This window comes from Nerophis ophidion, linkage group LG25 (genome assembly GCF_033978795.1).
Source record: "Nerophis ophidion isolate RoL-2023_Sa linkage group LG25, RoL_Noph_v1.0, whole genome shotgun sequence".
Taxonomy (NCBI): Eukaryota; Metazoa; Chordata; class Actinopteri; order Syngnathiformes; family Syngnathidae; genus Nerophis; species Nerophis ophidion.
Window position 1 is genome coordinate 23,695,847 of NC_084635.1, and position 12,924 is coordinate 23,708,770.

The following is a 12,924-nucleotide window of genomic DNA, read 5'->3' on the forward strand; positions in this document are numbered from 1 at the left end:
GCATAGCTCTTTATAACACACTCCTCCAAACGAGCCGTTTAGAATTTCAGAATTTAGTGACATATTTTGCCCGTGTTACGTCAACGCACATCTTTATATAAGGTAGAGGTTTACATTCACATTTACATACAGAGCATTGTGTAAGTCCGGCATCTTTTATCCAATTGTCGGCCAAAGTTCTCGTCAATAAGTTTCTTATTACCGTATTTTTCGGACTATAAGTCACAGTTTAAGTCACATATACTCTGGAGCTAACTAACAATTACAATTATTCTATCATTATACATTTTGTCCAGGGTGTACCCCACCTTCCGCCCGATTGTAGCTGAGATAGGCGCCAGCGCCCCCCGGGACCCCAAAAGGGAATAAGCGGTATAAAATGGATGGATGGATGGATATACATTTTATTTCTTTGCATGATCACAGGTGAGGCACTGCCTCCCCTGACTGCACGTTACTGGTTACTGCACATTACAGGATGTAATTGTAATTGTAATGCATTGCACTGCTTCACTTTTGATTTACAGTTGTGAGCAAAATTATTCAACCCCCACACAATTGTGGTGTTTTAGCAAGTTGGACATTTATTCCGTATTTTGTTTATAGTCATAACAAATAAAGATGTATTAAATAGACAAATGCAACTTGAATTACAACATTATATTTTGTAACATACCAAACAGTGTCATTTCTCTTAATATCTCATTGACAAAATTATTCAACCCCTTGAAGATAATAACTCTTAAGAACAGAATTTGAATAAGGTCTTTTCAATCAGGTGTTGAAAACACCTGTAGATGTGATTAGAACCATAACGAGCAACAATTAAACTGATTGAAAAAGAATGTGACGCTCAGCTTCTTGTAGATGGTCAATGGTGTATTTGCAACATGGTGAAGTCCAGGGAGTGGTCAAAGAAGTCAAGAGAGGGGGTAATATCTCTTCATAAGAAAGGATATGGATATAAGAAAATAGCAAAGACATCACACATTCCAAGAGACTCAGTTGGGAGCATAATTCGCAAGTTTAAAGCTAAAGGCACGGTAGAAACACTACCTGAGCGTGGTAGAAAGAGGATGCTGTGTGTGTACAGTGGTGAAAAACCCCCGGGTAACAGCTGAGGAACTACAACAGGACATTGCAGAGGGGGGAACGCAGGTTTGGTCCCAGACAATAGGGCGCGCACTACGAGTCGAAGGCCTCCATGCCAGAACTCCCAGGTGCACCCCACTTCTGACTACCAGAAACAAGAAAAATATACTCCAGTATGCCAAAAATCATCTGGGCAAACTCCAAAGGTTTTGGGAAACTGTTCTATGGAGTGATGAGACAAAACTGGAACTCTTTGGGCTTGTGAATCTACGTTATGTCTGGAGGAGAAAAAATGAAGCTTACAAAGAGAAGAACACCTTTCCTACTGTTAAGCATGGTGGGGGTTCAATCATGCTCTGGGGTTGTTTCTCTGCCTCAGGTACCGGGAATCTCCAGCGCGTTCAAGGCATTATGAATTCTATATCCTACCAGGATATATTAGCTGCAAATGTCATGAAGTCAGTGACAAAGCTGAGGCTTGGGAGACGTTGGACCTTCCAACAGGACAACGATCCCAAGCATACCTCCAAATCAACATCAGAGTGGTTGCAGAAGAAGGGCTGGAAGACTCTGGGGTGGCCTTCACAGTTGCCAAACCTAAATCCTATAGAAAATCTGTGGTGGGACTTGAAGAAGGCAGTTGCAGCACGCAAGCCCAAGAATATGAATGAACTAGAGGCCTTTGCCCAAGAGGAATGGGCTAAAATACCTGTAGATGGTTGCAAGAAGCTTGTGTCCGGTTATGTATCACGTTTGAAGGAAGTAATTACTGCCAAAGGGTGTTCTACTAAGTACTAAAGATGCATGTAACGAGGGGGTTGAATCATTTTGTCAATGAGATATTAAGAAAAATGTCCTTTTTTGGTATTTTGTAAAATACCGTGTTACAATTTAAGTTGCATTTGTCTATTTGACACATCTTTATTTGATATGACTATAAACAAAATACGGAATAAATGGCCAACTTGCTAAAACACCTAAATTGTGTGGGGGTTGAATAATTTTGATCACAACTGTAGGATCATGGAAACAGCTAACAAAAACCATAAAGTATTAAGTTTAATAATGATGGCCTACTTTCCATTGAACTAAATCAAACAAATACTTATTTGTTTTTTAAGCCCTATAAGCGCTAGAAAATGATGTTTAGCTTTGGCCTACTTCCACAAGCTGTATTTTGTCCAAATGATCTTAATTCGGTCTCTAACATCAACTCGAATAAATAGCAGATAAACACACGAAAAAACAAACAGATGGTTTATAGAATGCTTAACATGCACAAGACTGGGTGTGTAAAGGTTGGTATATTGTGGATATATTAGGGGTGTGGGAAAAAATTGATTCGAATACAAATCGAATCAAATACGTTGTGCGATTCAGAATCGATTCTCATTATAAAAAAAACATCTTTTTTTTTGTTATTATTTTTTTTTAATCAATCCAACAAACCAATACACAGCAATACCATAACAATGCAATCCAATTCCAAAACCAAACCTGACCCAGCAACACCCAGAACTGCAATAAACAGAGCAATTGAGAGGAGACACAAAGACGACACAGAACAAACCAAAAGTAGTGATTGAATATCCCTCATTGACATTATCATTAGACATTTATAAAAAGAAAAAAAAAGAACAATAGTGTCACAGTGGCTTACACTTGCATCGCATCTCATAAGCTTGACAACACACTGTTTCCAATGTTTTCACAAAGATAAAATAAGTCATATTTTTGGTTCGTTTAATAGTTCAAACAAATTTACATTATTGCAATCAGTTGATAAAATGTTGTCCTTTACAATTGTAAAAGCTTTTAAAAAAAAAAATACTACTCTGCTAGCATGTCAGCAGACTGGGGTAGATCCTGCTGAAATCCTATGTATTGAATGAATAAAGAATCGTTTCGAATCGGAAAAATATCGTTTTTGAATCGAGAATCGCGTTGAATCGAAAAAATCTATATTTTATCGAATTTTAACCCCAAGAATCGGTATTGAATCGAATCATGGGACACCCAAAGATTCGCAGCCCTAATATATAGTTGGTATGGGTTCAATTCTGGATAAACGAATACGCCAGGAAAGGCATGCAGCGCAAAAAACTAAGCCAAGCATCATGTCAAGTACTCTGGAGAAATGACAACGGGTACATTTAATTAACATGTACACACACTTTGGGACATCTGGACACCTTCCACGTTACTATAATCAGTTGCTAGTCCAGCATCCAATGCGATAAATACTATTAGTTTGGGTTGACATCGTATCCTAATATGTGGATGCTGTGTCTGAAAACAGACACTTCCATCGGTACTTCATTGTGTAGAATGCACAGAGTGTACTTAGTTCATAACAATGCATGTTTTGACTGTCTAATTTGATTTCTAGCATTACCAGCAGTCACGATATTGATTACGGGTATCTGGGTCCACACTCAGCATTTAAGCATACTTCTTTAGTGTGTACGCACTAACTCCCCAAACATTTGCCACCACTTAACTCTTAGGGGCAAAGCTCGGCTCGAAAAGCTCCAAAAAGGCCGTACTTTTGGCAACGGAGGGCCTTTCCCTCCCTTCCTGTTGCAAGTCTCGTGGTTTCTGTGTCGCAACAATTGTATCTGTTTGTTTACGAATGTGTGTGGCTAACAAGTTTTTTTCTTGGCCTCACACACTCATAGAAGCCCGGTATGATAGACTCTTTTTTAAAGTCAAGATCCCCACCCGTCCACCTTCTTTCCACCCTTTTTTCCCCAAAGGGGCGGTATAGCTCGGTTGGTAGAGTGGCTGCGCCAGCAACTTGAGGGTTCCAGGTTTGATCCCTGCTTCCGTCATCCTAGTCACTGTCGTGTCGTTGGGCGAGACACTTTACCCACCTGCTCCCAGTGCCACCCACACTGCTTTAAATGTAACTTAGATATTGGGTTTCACTTTTTAAAGCGCTTTGAGTCACTCGAGAAAAAGCACTATATAAATATAATTCACTTCATCTTTTACGAAGAGCTGTAAGTGAAATTTCTGTCAAGGTCCGTTCCCCGGGTCATGTTTTGTTTAATTTGGTATTTCCTTAGTTGTTGTTTATTTCTGTTTCAGGACTGTCGTCTGTTTGCTTAGTTGCCATGGGTGCTGATATTGGTAGGGATGCTCACCTGAACCCGGTCACTAATCGGAGAGCTATTTATTCCTGCCTCGCGCCAAACTCTACTTCATACAACAGTTTGCGTTTTCTCCTACTTTGATTGTTCCTGTGTTAAGCTTTGCCGCAGTTTCCCGTGCCATCAGCACACCGGCATTTTTGTATTTTTTCCCCCCCGCTTATTGAGAATAAATAAGCATCTTACCTGCACACTGCTTTCCTGATGTCTTATCTGCATCTTGGGGACACGACCGTCGCAACCATGCAACCCAGACATAACAATTTTGTTAGACTCATGCGATGACGATAAAGTTCCTCCTAATAGACCAGTGGTCACCAGCAAGGTGCCCGCGGGCACCAGGTCGCCCGTAGGGACCAGACGAGTCGCCCGCTGGCCTGTTCTAAAAATACCTTAAATAGCAGCACTTACCAGTGAGCTGCCTCTATTTTTTAAATTTGATTTATTTACTAGCAAGCTGGTCTCGCTTTGCTCGACATTTTTAATTCTAAGAGAGACAAAACTCAAATAGAATTTGAAAATCCAAGCAAATATTTTAAAGACTTGGTCTTCACTTGTTTAAATAAATTCATTTATATTTTTACTTTGCTTCTTATAACTTTCGGAAAGACAATTTTAGAGAAAAAATACAACCTTAAAAATGATTTTTGGATTTTCAAACACATTTACCTTTTTACCTTTCAAATTCCTTCTTCTTTCCTTACAATTTAAATCAATGTTCAAGTATTTTTTTTTATTGTAAAGAATAATAAATACATTTTAATTTAATTCTTCATTTTAGCTTCTGTTTTTTAAACGAAGAATATTTTTGAAATATATCTTCAAACTTATGATTAAAATAAATAAAAAATATTCTGGCAAATCTAGAAAATCTGTAGAATCCAAAATAAGTCTTATTTCAAAGTATTTAGAATTTATTTTAAATTTTTTCTTCTGGAAAATCTAGAAGAAATAATGATTTGTCTTTGTTAGAAATATAGCTTGGTCCAATCAAAATTCTAAAATCAATCTTAATCAGGAAAAAATACTAATGATTTTCCATAAATTATTTTTTACATTTTTTCAAAAAGATTCGAATTAGCTAGTTTTTCTCTTCATATTTTTCAGTTGAATTTTAAATTATAAAGAGTCGAAATTGAAGATAAACTATGTTTCAAAATTAAATTTAATTTTGTTTTGTGTTTTCTCCTCTTTTAAACCGTTCAATTAAGTGTTTTATTCATCATTTATTCCCTACAAAAAACCTTCCGTAGAAGGAAAAAAAATGTGCGATGGAATGACAGACAGAAATTCCCATTTTTATTTATATAAATATAATTATTTATAAAAGGTATATATATATATATATATATATATATATATATATATATATATATAAAGGTAAATTGAGCAAATTGGCTATTTCTGGCAATTTATTCAAGTGTGTATCAAACTGGTAGCCCTTCGCATTAATCAGTACCCAAGAAGTAGCTCTTGGTTTCAAAAAGGTTGGTGACCCCTGTAATAGACTCATGCTAAGTTAAATCTTGAAATGCCCAAATTGAAACCCAGCCAGAGGGTGAGAGCACAGGAATGGACCATGGCCACCTTTAATGTCAAAGCGGAATGGGAGGCACTAACTCAAGTGGTTGCAATTCACAAATTAAAAGAAGAGAAGAAGAAGAAGTTTGTACATATCGTGATTGTCATTTCCAGTCAGTGTGCAAGGAAAGTAACTGACTTGGGCGAAAAATACACTCACACTGTCAGAATTAGCACCTTCAGGAACTAAACACACAGAGTAGTGTAGGGAGGGGATGCATATGCCCCCAATCTTAGGTGCATCTTGCGTGAAAGGAAGGTCAGGGGGTTAATCATTTTGCAATGCAGGCTACTGAAAATTACGGAAAGCGCCGCTCTACATAGCAACTGCTGCTGTGGTCAAAATTGGAATTGCTGTGAAACACATTTCAAGGCAGGGGTGCCCATTACGTCGATCGTGATCGACTGGTCGATCTCGGAGGGTGTGTCAGTCGATCTCAAGCCAGGCATTAAAAAATATACATAAAAATGAGCAATCATCAATCATACCAAGACTTCACTTTCGTCAGTTGTTTGACATTCTCGGCACCCGAGGATCTTGTGAGATGACGCTGGCTGCTGCAAGCTCATATTTAAGAAAAAAAATCACTAACAGGGCGGACGCAGAGAAACACATTTTATTTCTAGAGACTCCGTACCTACTGTCAAAACTCTAAAGACTGACTGCACAGTTCCTGTCTTCACCATAAAAGACCTGTTTCATCCTGCCTGTGCTAACAAAATAAGAGTCTCAGAAAGCTAGCGTGCACAAGCTAGCAAGCTACGGAGTTTGATGCCAATGTATTTCTCCCCCGCCCTCAGCGACCGCTTTCTCACTTGCTTGCCCACCCGCACTCTCACTGATGTCACTCACCTGCTGCCAGACATTAAAGGGCCACACACATATGCTACTCTCATAACAAAGTGTTTAAAAACGAGTATGCAAGTTGGACAAATGAGATGCCAAATTCAACCACTTTCATGTGGTATTGGACAGAAAGGAGGAATTTTTTTTTCCTCCATTTGAAAATGCGGACGTTATCAGCACTACTGTCTAATTCCAATCAATGCAAGTCATCAGAATCAAATACACCAACTTATATTCTTGTCTTCATGAAAGAAAGGAATCTATGTGTGTTAAACATGCTTGTATTATCATTAAACACCATTAACTTGTTAACAAAAATGTCTCTTTCATAAATAAATAAATATAAATTATAAATAGGAATGAGGTAGATCTCCTCGACTTGGTCAATTGAAAAGTAGCTCGCCTGCAGAAAAAGTGTGAGCGCCCCTGTTTTAAGGTATTCAACACACTATTGCCAGCTGTCGGCTAAAGGTGAGAGTGTCTCCCTTAATTTGTCACGTTTCTTGTGTCAGGTTAACTGCGACAAATAGTGCCCTATCAATCCCCTTCCAACTGTACATAGTCCATCCATCCATTTCCTACCGCTTATTCCCTTCGTGGAGCCTATCTCAGCTTCATTCGGGCGGAAGACTTTGTACACCCTGGACAAGTTGCCGCCTCATCGCAGGGCCATCACAGATAGACAGACAACATTCACACTCACATTCACACACTAGGGCCAATTTAGTGTTGTGAAGTGAATTATATTTATATAGGGCTTTTTCTCTAGTGACTCAAAGCGCTTTACATAGTGAAACCCAATATCTCATTTTTACATTTAAACCAGTGTGGGTGGCACTGGGAGCAGGTGGGTAAAGTGTCTTGCCCAGGGCCGTCACTAGACCCAATACTGTACTGGGGCACACCGGGGGCACAAATAATTCATGTGAGCGTGCAAAGCGCGCGCGCCAAAAATTTTTTAGCACTTATTTATCATAAAAAATACATAAATAGTGCTTCAAACTATTAAATCATATCAGATTATGTTGCATGGATATTTGATTAACCACCTGAAATTAACTAATGCATTTGACCTACTTGTGCACTTTTTTACTCCAGACTTCTAAACTGCTACTGGTAAAAGCAAAAAGGAAGAGCAATGAATCTTTTTGAAATATATATTGCAGTAATCATCTGCAAATTTAACATCTACAAAAGTAAAACAAAAATTAAAGCACCCCTACATCTCTGGGTTCTTTTGTATTATTTAATTTCCATTTATGGCAATGTGGCGAATCGTATTTCAGATATACAAAACTATAAAATATACACAAAAAAATAAAGCCACAGTAGAAGAATAAATGAACAACTGTTGTGTGTTTGTTCAGGGAATCATTTTCAAAGAAGTAGACTGTAACGTCTCCTTTTCATTTTTGCAAAGTGGTCAATCACTCTGGACAGACATGGAAATATTACAGTAACTGTTATACAAAATATAGAAAAGTGGATTGTGTGTCATTTTCAGTGAGTCGCAGTCACATGTGTGCATGAAAAAAAAAGTTTATGGAGAAAAAAAATCTAATTGTGGCAACAAAACCAGATATTTTTAGTCTTTTTTCTAGTGACTATTAGTCAGTATTTTAGCAAAAGGCAAACCGACTAACAAGTTGGAGGAGGACTCAGGACAGACATCGAAATATATATTTTTTTAATCTAAATCGGGCAACAAAACCAGATATTTACAGCCATCTCTCTGAAAACAAATACAGAAATGTTACTATTTTTTCTGGAAACAAAACCAGATGCTTTAGCTGTAGCCATTTTTCTGGTGACAAAACAAGATTATTTTAGTCAAAGTCACACGGATTAACAAGACAAGTCTACTGTGCTGTTTTTCTGTGAAATAAACTTGAATGATTTAAAAATTTGGCTCACGACTTGATGATAAGGAAAAATGTTTTTCTTCCGGAAGATAAACCATTTGAGAAGCACTCAACTCACACATGCTTACTCCAAATCATCATTGATGCAGAACCAGCAGACAATAACCAACATTATGTTTCATGTTGATTGGAAATTCCCCCGACAGCTCGTACAGCAAATGAATATGTTTGTCTTGATACAAGGAATAACGTTAGCTAACTTAGCATCAACTTAAGACAATGATGTTGCCTAGCTAGCTAGGACTTCACTTACATCTCTCATTCCTCACTTCTTCTCTGCTGCGGGCGAATAACTTTCTGATATCCATCTAGGAGTTACAGTTTGAGTCAAATCAAAATCAAAATAATGTAATTAACAAATTGTTGTTGGCTAACGTTACCTACCTCACGCAGTGATTCTCATCCTCTCTCTCTCTCTCTCTCTCTCTCTCTCTTTTTCTCTCTCTCTCTCACTCTTTCTCTCAACTGAAGTCTCGATCCACACGTGAATAAATTACCTTATCAATTAGCCATGTGCTCATTGTTACGGGGAGTGAATACAGTAGCAAACAATTACCATACTAAGTAGAATGTGCGCTGTGTCTATGTTATGTAGACTTAATACTCTGAAGCGTTTTTTTTTTATTGGTGAAATTTTTACTGGGGCACTGCAGATCAACAGTGGGGCACGTGCCCCAGTGTAATATGTCTGGCGATGCCCCTGGTCTTGCCTAAGGATTGATTGATTGATTGATTGATTGATACTTTTATTAGTAGATTGCACAGTTCAGCACATATTCCGTACAATTGACCACTAAATGGTAACACCCGAATAAGTTTTTCAACTTGTTTAAGTCGGGGTCCACGTTAATCAATTCATGGTACAAATATATACTATCAGCATAATACAGTCATCACACAAATTAATCATCATAGTATGTACATTTAATTATTTACATTATTTACAATCCGGACACACAACGGCAGTGACTAGGATGGCGGAAGCGGGGATCGAACCTGCAACCCTCAAGTTGCTGGCACGGCCGCTCTATCAACCGAGCTCTGGAGGTGGGAGGAAGCCGGAGTACCCGGAGGGAACCCACGCAGTCACGGGGAGGACATGCAAACGCCACAGAGAAAGATCCCGAGCCCGGGATTGAACCCCGGACTACTCAGGACCTTTATATTGTGAGGCACACGCACTAACCCCTGTACCATCATGCTGCCCATAGTACATAGGCGAGGGAGCCAGAGCTGGTTCGCGAGTTTGACAAGTTCCAGCCTCAATGCACAAGCAAGAGCTCTGGAACCAGTCCCCCGAAAAGGTGTCGGACTCTTCCACTCTGACGTTGCAAGCAGTAAGAGGCAGGGATGGCGATATTTGCTGCCCACTGACTCAGAGCCTGTATGTTGGAGTTGAACACGATATGCTGATAACAGTATTGTTTGCACTTATGGATTACTTTGTTCTGGTGGTGGACTTCATTGCTCACATTGCCAACAACAGTGAGGCCTGGAGAGATGTGAAGGGGATGATCTGAATCCGAGCCATGCGTTGTACACTCTCGGTTACGGTTGCTAAAGATATCAGTATTCAAAATACCCAGATTTGATTGAACTAACATATTGGGGGGAAATTTATTTGATAAAACCCAACACCAAGAATAGACATTTGAAAGGCAATTTAAAATAAATAAAGAATAGTGAACAACAGGCTGAATAAGTGTACGTTATATGACGCATAAATGACCAACTGAGAAGGTGCCTGGTATGTTAACGTAACATATTATGGTAAGAGTCATTCAAATAACTGTAACATATAGAACATGCTATACGTTTACCAAACAATATGTCACTCCTAAACGATAAATCCCATGAAATCTTCTTCCTCGATGTCGCTTCTAAACAACTCTGCCAACTCCAAAGGTATGCGCCGCTTCCTTTTGTCGTTTTCTGCTGCATATTTCACTACGTCCAGCTTGTAATCTGCAGTACATGATTTCCTTTTCTGTGCCATTTTTGTTCAGCCCTTCTCAGTTTTTATAAGTTACCGCCAACGATGAATTGATCCATTTTAATAGCTACGGTAGTAGCATATAGCATATAGCAGTTAGCATTCCATGACCCACAATGCACTTCTGCCATGACCCTCCCCCGCCGAAATCTTATTGTTTGACGTGCGTGTGACGATTGCTGACATTGTCTTCGTCTCTTCCGCGAATGAGATAAATAATATTATTTGATATTTTACAGTAATGTGTTAATAATTTCACACATAAGTCGCTCCGGATTATATGTCTCACCCCCGGCCTAACTATGAAAAAAACTGCGACTTATAGTCCGAAAATTACGGTATATGAGTACGTATGTCAGGTTGAGTTTGTGACGAACCCCAAGATGCAGATAAGCCGGCAGGCATTGAGTAAGAAAACTTAATTTAATTTAAACACTAAAACATGAACAAACAAAAGGGGACCAACAAAAGGCGCGCACAAGGTGGAGAACAAACTTGGCTATGAACAAAAACACTTACTGTGACACGAAGGAACTATGGCATGAGCAGAGTGACCAGAAGTAGACACAGCTACAACGATAAGTAATAATGACATTGACAGGTAGTTGTGACAATAATCCAAAACTGACTGGAGGACAAAGCAGGTTTAAATAGATTGGGCTGATTGACACCAGGTGTGGCCAGTTGCCAATCAGCTGCACCTGAGGGGAAACAGCGCTCAGGTTGAAAAGCAGGAATTGACCAAAATAAAAGCGCTGACAGGAAACAAAGACATACACAGAGGAAAAACTAAAACTAAACCAAACTGTCAGGGACAAGCCTGACAACGTATTTTCTATTGTTTCATTGAAAATAAAACAGCAAAGTCCATATGGCTGTCAGCTCTTTTAATTATGAGACACAATTGTGTCAAAGTCATGATTTTTTGAAAGAAATTATTACTTTGAAAAAGTAGTTTTATACTTGTGAGTGTTAATGACACAGCTTTGCAATATTTGAAATTCTAGTTTCAAGCATTTTTTACGTAATATAGGTCATCAAATTTCAGCAAAAAGCTGTAATATCTTACTGAGATCATTTAGGACCAAAACCCTTAAAACAAGTAAAACACTCAAACATAAAATCTGCTTATTGAGAAGAATTATCTTATCAGACAGAAAATAAGCAAATATCACCCTTATTTGAGATATTTCATCTTACTTGGATTTCAGTTTTTGCATTGTGCAGCGAGTAGATATTTCCCATGATCACATGACTTGTGTACCTATTAGTCCCAACACTGGCTGGATGTTCTACTTACTGTACTTACTGTATGTTCTCTGCTGCCAAGATCTGCTGCTGCTGTGGACCGGCTCCCTGCTCACTCTGCTGTGCCTTCTGTCCTCCCGTCAAATCGTCCACCAGCACACGAATCATGTACACCCTCTTCCACATCATGAGCTGCGCCGTCTCCTGCCTCATGTTGTCACGCACCGTCTCCGAGCTGGTCAGGGAAAATGTGAGTACCGGAAGTGTGTGTTGTCCCTCAGCATGGCCTGCACACACACACACACACACACACACACACACTCACACACACACACACACACACACACACACACGCACACACAGACACACACACACACACACACACACACACACACACACACACACACACACGTACACATCCAGGGTTCCGACTCTGGACAGCCAGTACTTCATCCATGGCCACCGGACCGGACTCCCTCCACTAGGGAGAGGGGGACAGAGGAGGAAAAGAAAAGAAACGGCAGATCAACTGGTCTAAAAAGGGGGTCTATTTAAAGGCTAGCGTATACAAATGAGTTTTAAGGTGAGACTTGAATGCTTCTACTGAGGTGGCATCTCGAACTGTTACCGGGAGGGCATTCCAGAGTACTGGAGCCCGAACGGAAAACGCTCTCTAGCCCGCAGACTTTTTTTGGGCTTTGGGAATCACTAATAAGCCAGAGTCCTTTGAATGCAGATTTCTCGCCGTGACATATGGTACAATACAATCGGTAAGATAGGCTGGAGCAAGACCGTGTAGTATTTTATACGTAAGTAGTAAAACCTTAAAGTCACATCTTAAGTGCACAGGAAGCCAGTGCAGGTGAGCCAGTATAGGCGTAATATGATCAAACCTTTTTGTTCTCATCAAAAGTCTAGCAGCCGCATTTTGTACCAACTGTAATCTTTTAATGCAAGACATGGGGAGACCCGAAAATAATACGTTACAGTAATCGAGACGAGACGTAACAAACGCATGGATAATGATCGCAGCGTCTTTAGTTGAGAAAATGGAGCGAATTTTACCGATATTACGGAGATGAAAGAAGG

At 39.4% G+C, this 12,924-nt stretch overlaps 1 protein-coding gene and 1 long non-coding RNA gene across 3 annotated transcripts in view; one reads left to right on the forward strand and one right to left on the reverse strand.

Annotated features, from left to right (window-relative positions):
* Positions 1-12,924, forward strand: part of serinc4 (serine incorporator 4) — a 108,286-nt gene that overhangs the window by 40,739 nt on the left and 54,623 nt on the right. For both annotated transcript variants that reach the window (XM_061887679.1, XM_061887677.1), the window contains exon 2: positions 11,918-12,085. In XM_061887679.1, coding sequence (XP_061743663.1) covers positions 11,918-12,085 — 168 coding nt within the window. The remainder of the gene's footprint in view (positions 1-11,917; positions 12,086-12,924) is intronic.
* LOC133543180 (uncharacterized) overlaps positions 1-12,924 on the reverse strand; it is a 62,007-nt gene that overhangs the window by 19,892 nt on the left and 29,191 nt on the right. Inside the window, exon 2 of the long non-coding RNA XR_009804338.1 lies at positions 11,897-12,316. This is a non-coding gene — a long non-coding RNA (uncharacterized LOC133543180). The remainder of the gene's footprint in view (positions 1-11,896; positions 12,317-12,924) is intronic.